Genomic DNA, 15,936 nt, shown 5'->3' with positions numbered 1-15,936 from the left:
CAGCACCTATGCCTAACCCACCAAACATTGAGAATTATCTACAGTAGATGTTCAAGAAAAGCTCCGCGCTAGTTAACTAAGGAAGAGTCATGTGGAAAAAGACTGTATGAGAAAGACTTAAATACAACTTTCATCTTCAAATTTAAGTCCCCCAAACAATTATTACACTGTCAGCCCTATCCCATGTAGATGACAAAAAAACTGACATTCCCTAGGCTAGTATGACCAAAGGGAGATGAAAGTTACTTACATAATTCTTGACTTCCCGTCGAGCATTAGCATCAATAGCTAGCCACCTCTGCTGATATTGTGCCTTGATATCTGGATCTTTAGATGTCAAAGAGTTCTTGATTTGTAGACCAGCTGCAACTCTGGCAACTTGACTGTTTCCTGGATTTGCCAGCACTCTGGACAGTTCCACAAGGAAAGTGGGCTGTTAAGAGATGTGAATAAAAATACCTCTTAAGAATTTCACCAATCGAGAATAGCACCAAAAAACTTGGGAAAACCTAAAAATTTTAGGACATAACATAATGTCTCAGAAAATGCCAAAATATTTACTTCAAGATTCCTATAAAAATGTTACTTGGTACATAAGGAAGTCATCCATCTTCTCACACAGACTCAGCATTTAACAAGGAGTTACAGCTTAGGGCCAAAATCTTCACATTAGATCCCGCAGAATTAACGCAGGTTTGACAAACTGGTAGTCAGAGGATTCTTCTGCATGTCTAGAATAGTATCTGGTACCTCAGTAAATTATACTTATTAAGTGAATATGTTATGACAAGGTAGAAAGTAAAATTGTTTAATTTAGATTAAAAAAACCCTTAGTCCATAAAGAATGATATTCAAGGGTAGCTTTTGATCTCATGAAAGCATGCATAAGAGAGGGAAGTACTTCTAAACCTGAAACAGACTTAGGAGGCTAATCTTTAGTTTTAAGCGCTTCAGCAAGAGGGTAACAATGTAAAATATATATATAAGGAAAAAGCAAAAACAAATATTTACAAATAGGGGGCAACTGAAAGGATAAAAACGTCAAGAAAAATGCCTTTATGGTTACCACACTAAAGGTTCCTATTCATTCTGGTCTTGAGTTGTTTAAACACAGTGGATTTTTTAATCCACTCAACCTTTTGTACTGCAGAGGTCCCCCAAAACTACTCCTTTGGTTTAAGTATCTTAACACACATTACTCTTCCCCACAAAAAGCTCTCTCCAATGGAAAAGTTAACAGGAAAACCCAAAAGCAGACAGTTTCTTACCACTAACAAGTTCCTTAATCACAGTGGAAGATAATTCTTAAAACTTTTATTAATTATGTACCACTAAAGAATGTTAGGAATGTTGGGAACAAGACAAAATAAATGTTAGGAATAAGAAAAGGCTTCTTGCAAATTTAGCAAAACCAGAAAACAGAAATATATATACCAAAAGTTTCATACTAGTGAATAAAAATCTTTTCTATGGAAAGTTAAGGATAAAAAGATTAGCAGCAAAAACTAGCGCATGGAAGGGGGGGAACCCACAAAACACAAAAAAACCTAGCTTGTATAAAATAAAAATACTCCTTGTCACTGTTTTTATTATTTTGCATAGATAACACAAAAGAACACATCTGGTTAGTGTTATTTACCTTAAACCACGTCTAGTATCATTGAGCATTCTCTCTGCTCCCCATCCCCCCAACAGGAGGGAATGAATACAGAGAAACATCACTGGTACACAGGCTGTTTCAACCAATCCATCTAACAATTCTTATACAGAGGTCCAGTCTCTAGTAAGCTTAACATTCATTTTTCCCTGTACCCCTTAAATATGATAAACGAGGAACTTTCCTCTGTTATTTCCTCTGGAAACAGGCCCGATCTCAAGGATGAGCCTCAGCCTGTTATCTGGGTGCAGATTTAGTCTCTACTGATTGAGGGGGATGGGGGACCTGGGAGACAAATACCCAGCCAAGAAAGGGAGAAACATTGCCGGAATGGGTTAAGAGGCATTCAGGTGCAGGCCCGGCCAAGAACATAGATCAAGGAAGATTGGAAAAGGTAGAGCTCTGCAAGTACGTGGAAAATCATAGGGGCCATGGGACAGGAAGGAGAAGCCGGTCCCGATCAGAACAGGGCGGGCAGCGGGGCTCCGAGCTTCCACATGGCCCCTAGGCCCGGCTCCCCCACCCCCACCCTTGCTGAACACGCAGCGCGGCGCAACCTAACTTCCCCTCCCTCCCTCTTTCTCCCTCCTGCTGCACCGCCGCCCTCAGGCCGTGCGCCGATTGGGCGGCAGTCACCCCGGCGCGCCGCGCCATTGGCTAGCTGCCGGGGCCCGGGGCGGGACACACCCACCGGCTTCCCGATGGCGGGGTTAGGTTGGACCGGGGGGGGAGGGGGACGGGATGGGGCGGGGTGGGTTCCCGAGGCCTGGGCCTCCGGGAGGGCGGGAAGGCCCGCACGCAGGGGATGGGGAGACGTCGGGATGGGGGACGGTGGGGTGGCACGCACCAGGTTCTCCACGGCCGCACGCTCCAGGAACTTCTGCGCCGCTTCCAGTTCCAGCCGATCTGGGGGGAAGGAAAGTGGGAAAGGGGCCAGGGTCAGAGGGGCCAGGGTTTCCCCTCCCCCCACCCAATCACCTCAGCCCGACCCCCGGCCCCCGCGTCCTACCAGGAGACACGGTCTTCTCGAGGATGGTGATCAGCTCCATGGCGAAGGTGGTGGCGGCGGCGACTCCTCCTAAGACGACGGCCCGGCCTCTCGGGCGGCGGCTCTTAACTGGGGATGGGGGTTGGGGGTCGGGTGGGAAGGGAGGGTGGGGTGGGGGGCGGGGGTCACCACAAGCCCATTCACCGGCTCCCTCTTGGTAGTCGCTCCAGCTCCCCTTCCTTCTTCCTTTCCTTCCTTCCTCCCTCTTCCTAATTTGCTGCTGGCGGCGGCGGCAGCTGCTCCTCTGACGGCGGGGGAGGGACCCCGGGGGCAGCTCAGAGCGCGGCTGGTGCTCGGGTGGCGGAGGGAGAAAGAAGGGAAGGGAGGCGGTAAGTGAACGGCGGCTCGCAGGGAGGGAGAGAGAGGGAGGGAGGAAGGCGGAGGGATATTCGGCCGGGTCTCTCCGCGGCGGCACCGCGCTCCATGTCGATTGGTTGCCTCCGTGGCCACGCGGAATCCCCAATTGGCCAGTCGGTCAGCGTTGAAGGGCCGCCCTGCGCCCATTTGCCCGTTGGTTTCAAGGCCCGGGGTTGGCTGGGCGGGCAGCAGAATGGGGCGCACGGATTGGCCGAGAGGAGGGACATTGGGGTGAGGCCGGCCAGAGCCGGCCACTGATTGGATTGGCCTGCTAAAGGCCTTGAGCTCGGACCGGCTGGGCTCTGGGAGGAGGGTGGACCGAAGGTAAGACTCCGGACCCGCGTGATTGGCTGGGATGCTAGACGTTGATAGGATAAGGCACTCGAGAAAACTGGAGAGAGGAGTTCGGGGTCGGGGCCGCGGAAAGGCGGGAGTCGACCCATCACTTTAGAAGCCTGGCGCGGGGCACGACGGGATGTCCCCGGGAAGAGGCGGAGCCGTGTCCAGGCTGCGGTTGAGAAAGCGGCGTCACTCCGAGGGGCGTGCTGAGGGTTTCGCGGGCTCGAGGGGGGGGAGGGGGGACCGTTAAAGCCCTACACCGCGCCCACAGGAAGCTGCTTTAATGGCTAGGCCTACTTGTTACCAGACTCTGCTGGGAAGGACCTTGAAGACCGTGCGGTTCAACTTCCAATTTGCTGATGTGGAAACTGAAGCCCAGAGAGGGTATGCCACTTGTCCAAGGTTACTCAGCCGATTAGTGGCCTGATTGGGACTGGATTCGAGCACTCCTCACTGTCCTTATCCTTACAGGCCACTCCAAAGAGGTGAATGCTAATGCAATTCCTTTAGACCTATTTCTGTACGGAGGCCTGTGCTGTTACAAGGTCAGACTTAGGTGGGTTGGATATTGGGATTCCTTCTAGACCCACATCCGTAGCTATCAGGTACTTGAAGGAATAGAAATGTTTAATCCTACGAAGGTGCTCCTATTGTAAAGTTCTGGTTCCATGAACCAAAATGAATGTGTGTACAGGCATAAAGTTCTTAGCCTTTTTAGTTACAGCCCTGGAAGAAACTAATGAAAACTTTTCCTTAGCAAAATGCACTTAAAGAAAATGTGCGTACAGTTTCTTGACTTCCTTTACATTGGTATTGAGGCTTTGGGTGAAGAATTTCCTGAATTGTTACATTTGCATCATATTGGCCTAGGGTTAATTGGATGTAGCTAGCTTATAGAGCTCTTTACCGTATAACTTGAGCCTGTGGGATAATTTCCCCTACTGTAGCCATAGTGGGAAAACCTATGAGCAACTCCGACCTTGCTGAGAAGTTCCAACCAAGAGTGAGGACGTTTCCTGGTAGCCTAGCGGTTAGAATTCAGTGCTTTCACTGCCACGACCTGGGTTCAATCCTTGGTCTGGAGAACTGGACACTCCACAGGCAGTGCAGGGCAGCCAAGAAAGAATCAGGAAAATTAGCTAGCTACCTTTAACCCTTAAGAAAGAAGAAGAGGTCTTTCTCTGCCAGAAATAATGCATTTCTAAAACTGGAAGTATGGGGACATCTTCCTTACCCATCCTGTGACTAGTTAATTTCTGATGATTTAGCAGTCCTAATCTCAGCCTTTTGCTTCATCTGTCAGCTGATGCAGAATTGCCCCGTGTGTGTAACTTTATTAGGAATCAGTGCAGGTTAAGTGAGATGACGTCTATGAAAACCTTTGAATTGTCTTTATGAGGATTACCCATATTACAAATGATCCACAGTTCTGTTCCACTCCAAGCCAACTTTTTCCTGGCATTTTACCAGTTTGCCCCTCTGCTCAGCATCAGTCATGATTCATGATACTACCAGTGAGGGCAAATGGATTTTCAAGTAGCTGGAATAAAATGCTAAGAAGATAAATGATTTGTAGCAAAGTTCCAGTCAAACATAAGAACCTTAACATAACCAACTGATTTTTTGGTTGAACTAAGATAGGTGCTGTGTAGTCCCTGTCAAAAGCACTCAACACTATGATGCATTCAGCAGATTTACTGAGGCACTTAGCACTCAGACTCCAGAAACTGACTGCCTGAGTTCATGAACCAACTCTGCCACTTCTTAGCTTGTGTGATTTATTTTGCTTATATGTAAAATAGGGATAATAATTGTACCTGCCCCATAGAGCTTTTGGGAGGTCTTAGTGAGTTGGTAAGTCCTAGGATCACTGCCTGGCATATTATATATGTTATATATACATTAGCTATTATTTATTTAGCATGTATTTTGTACTAAGCAAGTGGTTCTTGGTCGTTGGCCTGTTAGGAAAGGCCTATTAATTTAATCAGTTAATCTTACAAATAAATGTAAAGTTGTAAAAATGAGAGATAGCAAAGAATGACCCAGCCAAGAGGCCCAAGGAAAGAAGGTTTACCTGAGAAAGAGAAGAGAGTTACTCAGATGAAGAAGGGACGAACTCTGTGTGCAAAGACCCTGTAGTGGTAGGGAGCTTGGGGATTATAAGGAACTGAAAGAAGGCCAGTATGCCCAAAACACAGGGAACAAGGGATGGCGATAAAGCTAGTGTGCAGAGTAGTTCAGTTCAGTCGCTCAGTCGTGTCCAACTCTTTGCGACCCCATGAATCGCAGGACGCCAGGCCTCCCTGTCCATCACCAACTCCTGGAGTTTACCCAGACCCATGTCCATCGAGTCGGTGATGCCATCTGACCATCTCATCCTCTGTTGTCCCCTTCTCCTGCCCCCAATCCTTCCCAGCATTAGGGTCTTTTCCAGTGAGTCAACTCTTCGCATGAGGTGGCCAAAGTATTGTAGTTTCAGCTTTAACATGAGTCCTTCCAGTGAACACCCAGGACTGATCTCCTTTAGGATGGACTGGTTGGATCTCCTTGCAATCCAAGGGACTCTCAAGAGTCTTCTCCAACACCACAGTTGAAAAGCATCAATTCTTCGGCGCTCAGCTTTCTTCACCATCCAACTCTCACATCCATACGTGACCACTGGAAAAACCATAGCCTTGACTAGACGGACCTTTGTTGGCAAAGTAATGTCTCTGCTTTTAAATATGCTATCTAGGTTGGGCATAACTTTCCTTCCAAGGAGTAAGCGTCTTTTAATTTCATGGCTAGAATCACCATCAGCAGTGATTTTGGAGCCCAAAAAAATAAAGTCTGACACTGTTTCCCCATCTATTTCCCATGAAGTGATGGGACCAGATGCCATGATCTTAGTTTTCTGAATGTTGAGCTTTAAGCCAACTTTTTCACTCTCCTCTTTCGCTTTTCATCAAGAGGCTCTTTAGTTCTTCACTTTCTGCCATAAGGGTGGTGTCATCTGCATATCTGAGGTTATTGATATTTCTCCCGGCAGTGTTGATTCCAGCTTGTGTTTCTTCCAGCCCAGTGTTTCTCATGATGTACTCTGCATATAAGTTAAATAAGCAGGGTGATAATATACAGCCTTGACGTACTCCTTTTCCTATTTGGAACCAGTCTGTTCCATATCCAGTTCTAACTGTTGCTTCCTGACCTGCATACAGGTTTCTCAAGAGACAGGTCAGATGGTCTGGTATTCCCATCTCTTTCAGAATTTTCCAGTTTATTGTGATCCGCACAGTTAAAGGCTTTGGCATAGTCAATAAAGCAGAAATAGATGTTTTTCTGGAACTCTCTTGCTTTTTTGATGATCCAGCGGATGTTGGCAATTTGATCTCTGGTTCCTCTGCCTTTTCTAAAACCATCTTGACCATCTGGAAGTTCACGGTTCACATATTGCTGAAGCCTGGGTTGGAGAATTTTGAGCATTACTTTACTAGCGTGTAAGATGAGTGCAATTGTGCGGTAGTTTGAGCATTCTTTGGCATTGCCTTTCTTTGGGATTGGAATGAAAACTGACCTTTTCCCATCCTGTGGCCACTGCTGAGTTTTCCAGATTAGGGAAAGACCATCTGAGAACCTTGAATGCCATGCAGATGCTTTTGTCTATATCCTAAGACCGAAGGGCAGCTACTCAAAGGTTTTAAAAAGGTTGGTGATTGTAATGTAGAGAGCAGATGCAAGGAAACCAATTAGAAGGCCATTGTAATAATCCAAATAGAAGATGTTACTTGTAAAATGGAAAAGGGTAGAAGTAATAGTGGAAATAGAAATGGTACTAAACTTGGAAACTGATTGACGATTTCTGGGTGGTGATGCCACATGCAGTGTTAACCAAGTAGGAGGAATTGGCGGCCATGCGGTTGAGTAGAGTATGGAGAAGTACACAGGGGCTTCAGGCTGTATCTCTTGAGCTCTGAATGGAGTACGTGGGTTTTAATAGGCTGTTCTCTATAGCTTTTATCAGGAATATTCATGTCCGATAAACAAATTCTGAAATTAAAGAGAGAAACTGGATCTCAGTCTTGTTCTTCCACTTCCTGCTGTCTGATCCTGAGCAAGTTACTTAATTCCTTAGACCTGTGAAATGGGAAAATCTGGCACACCACTGGGTGGACTGGGCGTAAATGGGAGCTGGGAAGTGCTCGGTGCAAGTATCTCATTCCGGAATATGTTCACCAGCATGTGTTAAAACGAGTGAATTGGTGAATGGATGAGATCAGATGGCACTCCAGGCTCAGTCTCCCCACTAACCCATAGAGCTTATATGTGAGGTGACTGGCTGCGAGGGGAGAAGCTGTCAGACTGTGACCTGATGCCTTTTCCTCCAAAGCAGAGCTGAGTGACCTCAGAGGGGCACGTGCGTCATATCCTTATGGCCCCTGAGAAGTGATGGTCTAGCTTTGTTAAAGGCAATTTATAACATCTTATACTTGACCCTCTTTTCCAGCGTTATCCATACTAGCACCCATGTGTACCATTGGGCCAATCAGGCAGCCCCATCCCTTCGTCCTCCATAAGTGCTCTCTGTCCTAGGCCTGTCCCTGCTTGGAGTCCCCTCCTTGTCTCTCCCAGTCCTCAAGTCACACACAAGTTTGTATCTTTGATCATTCATTCAAGTACATGAATTTATTAGATGTACCCCCCACCTCCCAGGTTATTTCAGGTGTAACATGGGGATGTGATGAAGTCCATAAGAAAGGTGCAAACCAGATGTGGTTGTGGAGCTAAACTGTCAGAGGAGGAGGAGAGTTGTTTCCTGGCTTAGGAGAATACTTAGTAGACAGAGGGTCTTTGAACTGAACCTTTAAGGATTGGAGACCTTCATAAATACAGAGATTGCAATGAAGCCTTCTCTAAGATAGTGTACATTTATATCTTCACTTATTAACTGTGATCTTGGAAATGCTTATTTGATGCTTCTGTGTCTCAGTTTTCTCATCTGTAAAATGGGGATAATAGTTTTAGCCAGGGTTGGCTTATGGGTGTGAGACCTGTACAGCCACACACGTGCCTAGAAATGTTGGCCCCTCACTATGGTTTAATGCTCTGCTGTCACCATGGTGAAATTCTTAATAATTTTTTAATGAGGGGCCCTGCAGATTGTCCTGATCTTGCTTTACAGGATTATTGCTAAGTACTAAGAAGTTAATACTTGAGAATTTCTTAGAACAGTGAGGGCCTGGCATATGAGGAGGTTTCAGTAAGTGCTAGCTGTTACTGTTACTATTATCCTCTGAACTCTTGTAACAATATAGCTCACACTGTACCTTATAATTTTTTAGCATATAAATAACCAACAGAGGGCTTACCTGGTGGTCCAGTGGCTAAGAATCTGCCTTGCAATGCAGGGGACGCTGGTTCGATCCCTGGTTCAAGAGGATCCACATGCTGAGGGGTAGCTGAGCCCGTGTGCCACAACTACCAAGCCTAGGCTCTGGAGCTCTCCAGCTACAGCTGTTGAAGCCCATGTACATAGAACCTGTGCTTCTCAACAGACAACAAGAGAAGCCATCGAATTGAGAAACTGCACACTGCAACTGGAGAGTAGCCCCCCACTCACCACAACTTGAGAAGAGCCTGTGCATGGCAATGAAGACCTAGCACAGCCATAAATAAAAATAAATATTTAAAAAAGTAAATAACAAACAGGGATTTGGGGGGGGGGGTGCGGTGCGGAATCTTCCCTGATCTGGGATCAAACCTGTGCCCTCTGCAGCAGAACTGTGGAGTCTTCACTACTGGACCACCAGGGGACTCCAACAACCAACAGATATTTTCCAGTGCCTGTTCTTCAACGGTACTGGATGGGTCACAGAGATGAACAGGACACTATTTCCTCCACTAGTTGATGGAATAAGGCATGTATGTTAAGCATACCTAGTTAGTAATAAGTAATATGTCATATGACGAGTATAGAAATTTTTAAAAATAGATTTTTGGGTTCCACCTTCAGAGAATCTCATTAGTAGCTCTGGTATGGGACTTGAGAATCAGTTCCCCAGGTGACTTTTTTGCGGGGGAGCGTGGGGGGAACTGTGTTGGGTCTTCCTTGTGGCATGCAGGCTTTTCTGTAATTGTGGCATTCAGGGCCTTTTCTCTCTAGATAAGGCATGCAGGCTTATCACCCGCAGCATGTGGATCTTGCTTCCCCACACAAGATTGAACCTGTGTCCCCTACATTAGAAGGTGGATTCTTAACCATTGGACCACTAGGGAAGACCCTTCCCAGGTGCTTTTAATGAACAGGCAAGTTTTGAACCATGGGCATTAATGCCAAGGAGGTGATGTGGAGTAGAGGCAAAAAGCTTGGCATTGGAGTTGGTCAGGCTGGGGTTCATGTTCTACCATCTACTAGTTTTGTTACTTTGCATACTTAGCTTCTCAGTTTCCTCATTTGTATACATTAAAACCATTACTTTAAAGATGAAGTTTTAGGGACTTCCTTGGTAGTCCAGTGGCTAAGACTCTGAGCACTGGGAGCTCAGAGTCTAGTGCAGGGAGGAGCTATTAATAGATTCCACATGACACAACTAAGTTCACATGCAGAAACTAAAGATCCTGCATGCCCAGTGCAGCCAAATAAATATTTTTAAAGAAGTAAGTAAAGGTTAAATTTTAAAATGGTTGAAAAATCTGAGCATATAGAGGACACTTAATTACGTGCTTTTTCCTCTAGAAGGGGGGAGATGGTATCCCAGGAAGAAGCAGTCACAGAGGACTTCCTGGAGGAGAGGCTAATCCACCCCCATAAAAGCAGTATGGTTTTGATGGGGAGAGAGTGTGATTACACACTCTAGCAACAGCCAAGATATTAGGTGAATATTAGAGGAATGCCAAGTCACAAAATAATTGATGGGATTTAGTGACTGATTAAATACAGAGGAGAGGGAATGCAAGGTGAATCCTCAGTCTTCAGCCTTAAGTTTTTCTGAGAGTAGTTACTTTAAAAACAAGATCCTACATAGAAGCCAAGTTGGTGCAGGAAGGTGGGGTAGAGGATGGGGGAGGGGTCATGTATCCAGTTGCAGAAATATTTTGTCTTTAAGGTCATAAGGGGACAACCAAGGGAAACTACATTCTCTCTCTTTCTCTTTCTCTCTCTTTTTCTCTATTTCTCTCTCTCTGTCGCGCGCGCGTGCAAACACACACACACACCTTGGCCTGTGGTATTGGAAGTGCAAAGTCCTAATCTCTGGGCTGCCAGGGAATTCCCAGAGACTACATTCTTGATTGGGATCTAGGAGAAAGGCTGGTGCTTGGGAAATAAGTTAGAAGTCAATAGATCAGAAACAATCATCGAACTCCCAAGAATAATAAATTATGTCTTGAAGGACATAGAGAAACAAAAACAATAAAGAGATTTGGGGGCTGGAAATGGTGTTACAAACTAGTGGGCACTAAATGTGAGAGGGAGAAGAGAAGGAACAGCAAAAGTAGAAAAAGAAATGGGGAGAGGAGTGTCCATAGCTGTGGTGGTCTGAATGTCTTCTCTAAAGGATGTCCAGATGCTAATCACTGGAGCCCAAGAAAATGTTACTTTACCTGGCAGGAGGTACTTTGCAGCTGTGGTTAACTGCAGTGGGGGAGATTATCCTAGATTGTCTCAGTGGACCCACTGTAATCACAGAATTCTTAGAAGAAGGAGATAGGATACGCGTCAGAAAAGGAGACGTGATGACAGGTAAAGGCCTGAGTGATGTGGGGCCATGAGCCAGGGAATGTCAGCAGCCTCTGAAAGCTGGAGGAGGCAAGGAACAGATTCTCCCTAGAGCTTCCCAAAAGAAAGCAGTTCTTTTTTTAAAAGTCTTTATTGAATGTGTTACAGTATTGCTTTTGTTTTACCTTTTGGCTTTTTGACTGCTAGGGTTGTGGGATCTTAGCTCCCCGACGCCCTGCATTGGCAGGTGAAATTTTAATCACTCGAGCATCAACAAAGCCCCAGGAACACAAATCTGCTGACTCATTTTAACCTTCTTTCAGAACTGGAAGAGAATAAATTTGTGTTGCTGTAAGCCACTAAGTTTGTAATTTGTTACAGCAGTGATAGGAAACTAATGCAGGGGTTAACAACTGAAAACAACCTAAATACCTAACAGTGATAGATTGGTTAAATAAGTTACAATACATGACTGTGATGGACTATTGTAATTGTAGTTAGCCATTAAAAATTATGCCATTAAAGATCATCTAATAACGTGGGCAGTGTTCATAATAGATTGCCAAGTACAGAAAGCAAGTAAAAATATTGTAGGTATTTATGTGAAAAATTCATCAAGAAGTACACTTAAGAGTTACACATTTTTTGCACTGAACATAGGCATGGTATGCCTCAGTAAAAAAGTTTTGCAGATATTATATAGATGTCCTGTTTTGTTCCAAAAAGAGAAGTGTATTAAACCTGCATTAAACCATGTATTAAACCTGTGTATCTGAATAGGAAAAAGACTGAGAATGTATAAACCAAATGTTAATAATGGCTACCTCTGGGTGGTAGGATTAGAGATGATTTTTATATTCACTTTTTTATTTCTGTGAATTCTAATTTTTCCTCAGTGACAGGTATCACTTTTGTGATCAAAAAATATGTTTTAAAAATTAGTTTTTAAAAATCAAGGAAAATGGGTAGAGAGAAAGTCTGAAGAAAGAGTTGTATGCTCAAGGGCAAGGGCCCTGAAGTGCCTGGCACAACCAAGCCTCTATCAACAATTTTCTGCAAATAGGTGATTTTTTAAAAAATTGTATCCCCCCCACCCCCAACAGAAAGGGATTCAATCCTGGGGACATAAAAAGAAGAAGAAAAAAGGCAAGAATATAGAGGTAAAAGCTTCTTGGATCCTGAGTTAGGGCCTCCAAGAGATGGGAGGGGAGTAGGGCAGGCTGTCTAGCCTTGCCCCTGCCCTCTCCTGTATTGATCGGAGAGCAAGCCTGGAGACAGACCACACACCCTCAGCCGCTTTCTCCTTTCATTTTCAGTCCTCCATTATTTCCTTCCTTTTTTTTTTTAATTGTATTTCTGTATGGCTGTGCTGAGACTTTCTCTAGTTGCAGTGAGCAGAGGCTACTCTTCATTGCAGTGCACGGGCTTCTCGTTGTGGTAGCTTCTCGTTGCAGAGTATGGGCTCTGGGTACATGGGTTTCAATAGTTGTGGTTCCCAGGCTCTAGAGCACAGGCTCAATAGTTGTGGTGCACAGGCTTAGTTGCCCGGCAGCCTGTGGGATCTTCCCAGGCCAGGGGTCCCCTGCATTGGCAGGCAGTTCTTTACTGCTGAGCCATTAGGGGAGGCTCCTTTGTTCTTTTCCTAGTTATCAAAATAATACATTCTTCTCACTGGAGAAATCTAAAAAGGTGTGAAGAGTTAAGCAGAAATCACCTGTAATCCCAAATTATAATACCAGTGAAATATTGGCGTATTTCTCAACATAGTTCAATTTTAAATGAAAAAGTATTACTATGTAACATTTTTGTAAACCCTGCTCCTCCCCCAAGAAAAGTACTTTTAAGAATTTTTAATTGCTTGATCTCATTGTCAGATTGTGTTAAAAAGTAGTATATGAACTGAAGATATTTGAACTGATTCCAATTGGGTTTTCATGCTGCGAGTGCAGATGAAGAGGTAAGTAAAGGCTTTTAACATTGACTTAAGCTTTTTAAAAACGTACCAATAAAATAAGGTAAAAATTGAAAATCACTGAGTATGCCCAGTGGATCACAAACCCTGAAGCTCACTGAGGCTGCTCCTCCTGGCCAGGTGTTACAGGAGTCCTGTATTCTGGGCCAGCACTCTTCTAATGTTCTGTTCTTTTTTTTATTTAGTTGAGTACATACTCAATTTTGATGATATGCTTCGTTGTTCTAAGAAAAGGCGAGCTGTCTTTCTCTTGCGTGTCTCCTTTGTTCTTACAGGTTTCTGACACCAGTTGTGTGGAAGTCTCCCCCGCACCCAGCAATTCTCTGACAGTGAGGGTCAGTTTAACTCAGTTCTGACGATGCCTACCTGGAGATAGAGTCAGCTCCCTCAGGTTAAGGGTGCGGTACTTCCCAGGTGGCACAGTGATAAAGAATCCGCCTGCCAGTGCAGGAGACATGGGTTCAATTGCCTGGTCAGGAAAGTCCCCTGGAGTAGGAATGGAACCCACTCCAGTATTAATGGGCAGAGTGGGAAATTCTGTGGACAGAGGAGCCTGGCGGGCTACAGTCCCTGGGGTCACAAAGAGTAGACACAGCTGAGCACAACACAGCAGCTCACGAGCTCACCTCCCACTTCGAATGTCAGTCTTAAGTAGTAGCCCCCAGGTTACCTACAACCTCTGACTTGGCTACAAATCTGAGACTTCCATGACCCCTCCTTGGGATCTCTATAAATTTGCTAGACTGACTCACAGAACTCAGGGAAACACTTATATTTACCAGTGCATTAAAGGATATGATAAAGGATACAGATAGGGCTTCCCTGGTGGCTCACAGTTTCAATCCCTGATCCTGGAAGATCCCAAATGCTGCAGAAGATCCTACATCCCACATCCCACCTAAGCCCGCGCGCCACAACTGTTGAGCCTGTGATCTAGAGTGTGGGAACTGCAACTGCTGAAGCCCAGGAGCCCTAAAACCTGTGGTCTGCAACGCGAGAAGCCACCGAAATGAGAAGCCCTCGCATCACACCTAGAGTAGCCCTTGCTCTCTGCAAACTAGAGAAAAGCCCATGCAACAACAAAGACCCAGCACAGCCAAAAATAAATACAATTATTTTTTTAGGAACTTCCCTGGTGGTCCAGTGGCTAAGACTCCACACTTCCAATGCAGGGCCCAGGTTCTACTCTGCGTCAGGGAACTAGCCACATGCCACAGCTAAAGGTACCGCATGCCACAACTAAGACCCAGTGCGGTGAAATAAATAATAAAATTTTTTAAGTTTTTTTTTTTTTTTCAAAGGATACAGATGAAGAGATACATACATAGGGGGAGGTCTGGGAGGGTCTGAACACAGGAGCTGCTGTTAGGGCACATCAGGTGTTCATTCCAGGTATTCACTCCTCTGGAAGCTCCCAAACCCCTTACTATTAGGATTTTTATAGGGGCATCCTCATGTAGACTGCGCTTCCTTGATAGCTCAGTTGGTAAAGAATCCTCCTGCAATCCAGGAGACCCTGATTCGATTCCTGGGTTAGGAAGATCTGCTGGAGAAGGGATAGGCTACCCACGCCAGTACTCCAGTTTTCACAAAGAGACGTACACAACTCACCAACTTTCACTTTCACATAGACATGATCAACTGTTAACTCCATTTCCATCCCCTCTGCCCTATTTAGAGAAGTTGAAGGTAAGAGGCAGGGCTGAAAATTCCGAGCTTCTGATTATGTTTTGGTCTTTCTGGGGACCAGTTGCCATCCAGGAGCCCATCCAGAACAAAAAATGCTCCCAATGTAAGCACTTCAGATTTACAAGGGTTTTCAGGATCCCCGCATCAGGGATGGAGTATAATATCTTTTGTCCCCTATTAGACTATAACTAAAGGTTTATCGACCTTGGAGCCATTAATATTTTGGACCAAATAATTCTTTATTGTGGGGGTGCTGTCTTGTCTACTGCAGGATTTTTTAGCTAACTTGCCAGTATTGCACCCCACCCCCAACCCTGACCATCAGAAATCTCTCCAGGGCTTCCCTCGTGACTCAGTGGTAAAGAATCCACCTGTCAGTGCAGGGGACATGGGTTTGATCCTGGTCTTGGAGGATTCCACATGCCACGGGACGGACAACTGGGTGCATGAGCCACAGTTACTGAGCCAGCACTGCAGAGCCCATGAGCAGCAACTACTGAGGCCAAGCTCCACAACAAGAAAAAACCACAGTAATGAGAAGCCCAAGCACGGCAGCCAGAGAGTAGTCCCCACTCACCGCAAATGGAGAAGACGCTCATGCCGCAACGAAGACTCAGCACAACCGTAAATAAATAAAATCTTGAAATGTCTGCTGCTGCTGCTGCTGCTAAGTTGCGTCAGTCGTGTCCAACTTTGTGTGACCCCACAGATGGCAGCCCACCAGGCTCCTCTGTCCCTGGGATTCTCCAGGCAAGAATACTGGAGTGGGTTGCCATTTCCTTCTCCATAGATAGCATACTGCAGACCTTGCTAATTGTCCCCTGGTAGCAAAAATTGCTCTCCTACCCCTGCAGTTGTGAACCACTGCTCCTTGATGTCTAATAAATGCCTGTATTCCATATAGTAAGTTTATTGTCCAAACAGTATCATTGCCTCATGAGAGTAATAGCTAATCTTTATAAAGTCTTTGCTCTTTGTACTATTCTAAGATCTTCACATATATTAACTCATTTAATCTTCAGAACAACCCTGTGAGGTAGGAACTATTATTATGCCCTTTTTACAGTCAAGAAACTAAGAACTCAAAAGTAGTTAGGTTAGTTGCTCAAGGTCACCCACCTGCAAAGTAACATCTGGGATTTGCATACCCAGGCAGTGCAGCTGCAAATTCTGGACTC

The 15,936-nt window shown here is 45.3% G+C and overlaps 1 protein-coding gene and 2 long non-coding RNA genes across 3 annotated transcripts in view; 1 reads left to right on the top strand and 2 right to left on the bottom strand.

Annotated features, from left to right (window-relative positions):
* KPNB1 (karyopherin subunit beta 1) overlaps positions 1 to 3,025 on the bottom strand; it is a 24,065-nt gene extending 21,040 nt beyond the window's left edge. Inside the window, exons 1-3 of the mRNA XM_081582339.1 lie at positions 2,667 to 3,025; positions 2,505 to 2,563; positions 251 to 433 (exon numbers count right to left, since the gene is read on the bottom strand). Of these exons, the coding sequence (XP_081438465.1) occupies positions 251 to 433; positions 2,505 to 2,563; positions 2,667 to 2,706 (282 nt within the window). The 5' untranslated portion in view covers positions 2,707 to 3,025. The remainder of the gene's footprint in view (positions 1 to 250; positions 434 to 2,504; positions 2,564 to 2,666) is intronic.
* LOC145542787 (uncharacterized) lies at positions 2,396 to 15,662 on the top strand. Its single transcript, XR_014080141.1, has 5 exons — positions 2,396 to 3,785; positions 10,117 to 10,255; positions 12,972 to 13,054; positions 13,345 to 13,404; positions 15,096 to 15,662. It is a non-coding gene; the product is annotated as an uncharacterized LOC145542787 (long non-coding RNA).
* Positions 5,351 to 15,936, bottom strand: LOC145542788 (uncharacterized). The gene is made up of 2 exons (XR_014080142.1): positions 15,336 to 15,936; positions 5,351 to 7,430 (listed from the first exon to the last, which is right to left on the bottom strand). It is a non-coding gene; the product is annotated as an uncharacterized LOC145542788 (long non-coding RNA).

This window comes from Giraffa tippelskirchi, chromosome 3 (genome assembly GCF_054371585.1).
Source record: "Giraffa tippelskirchi isolate mGirTip1 chromosome 3, T2T-mGirTip1v1.2.pri, whole genome shotgun sequence".
Classification (NCBI taxonomy): Eukaryota; Metazoa; Chordata; class Mammalia; order Artiodactyla; family Giraffidae; genus Giraffa; species Giraffa tippelskirchi.
This window is presented reverse-complemented; position numbering and strand designations above follow the sequence as displayed.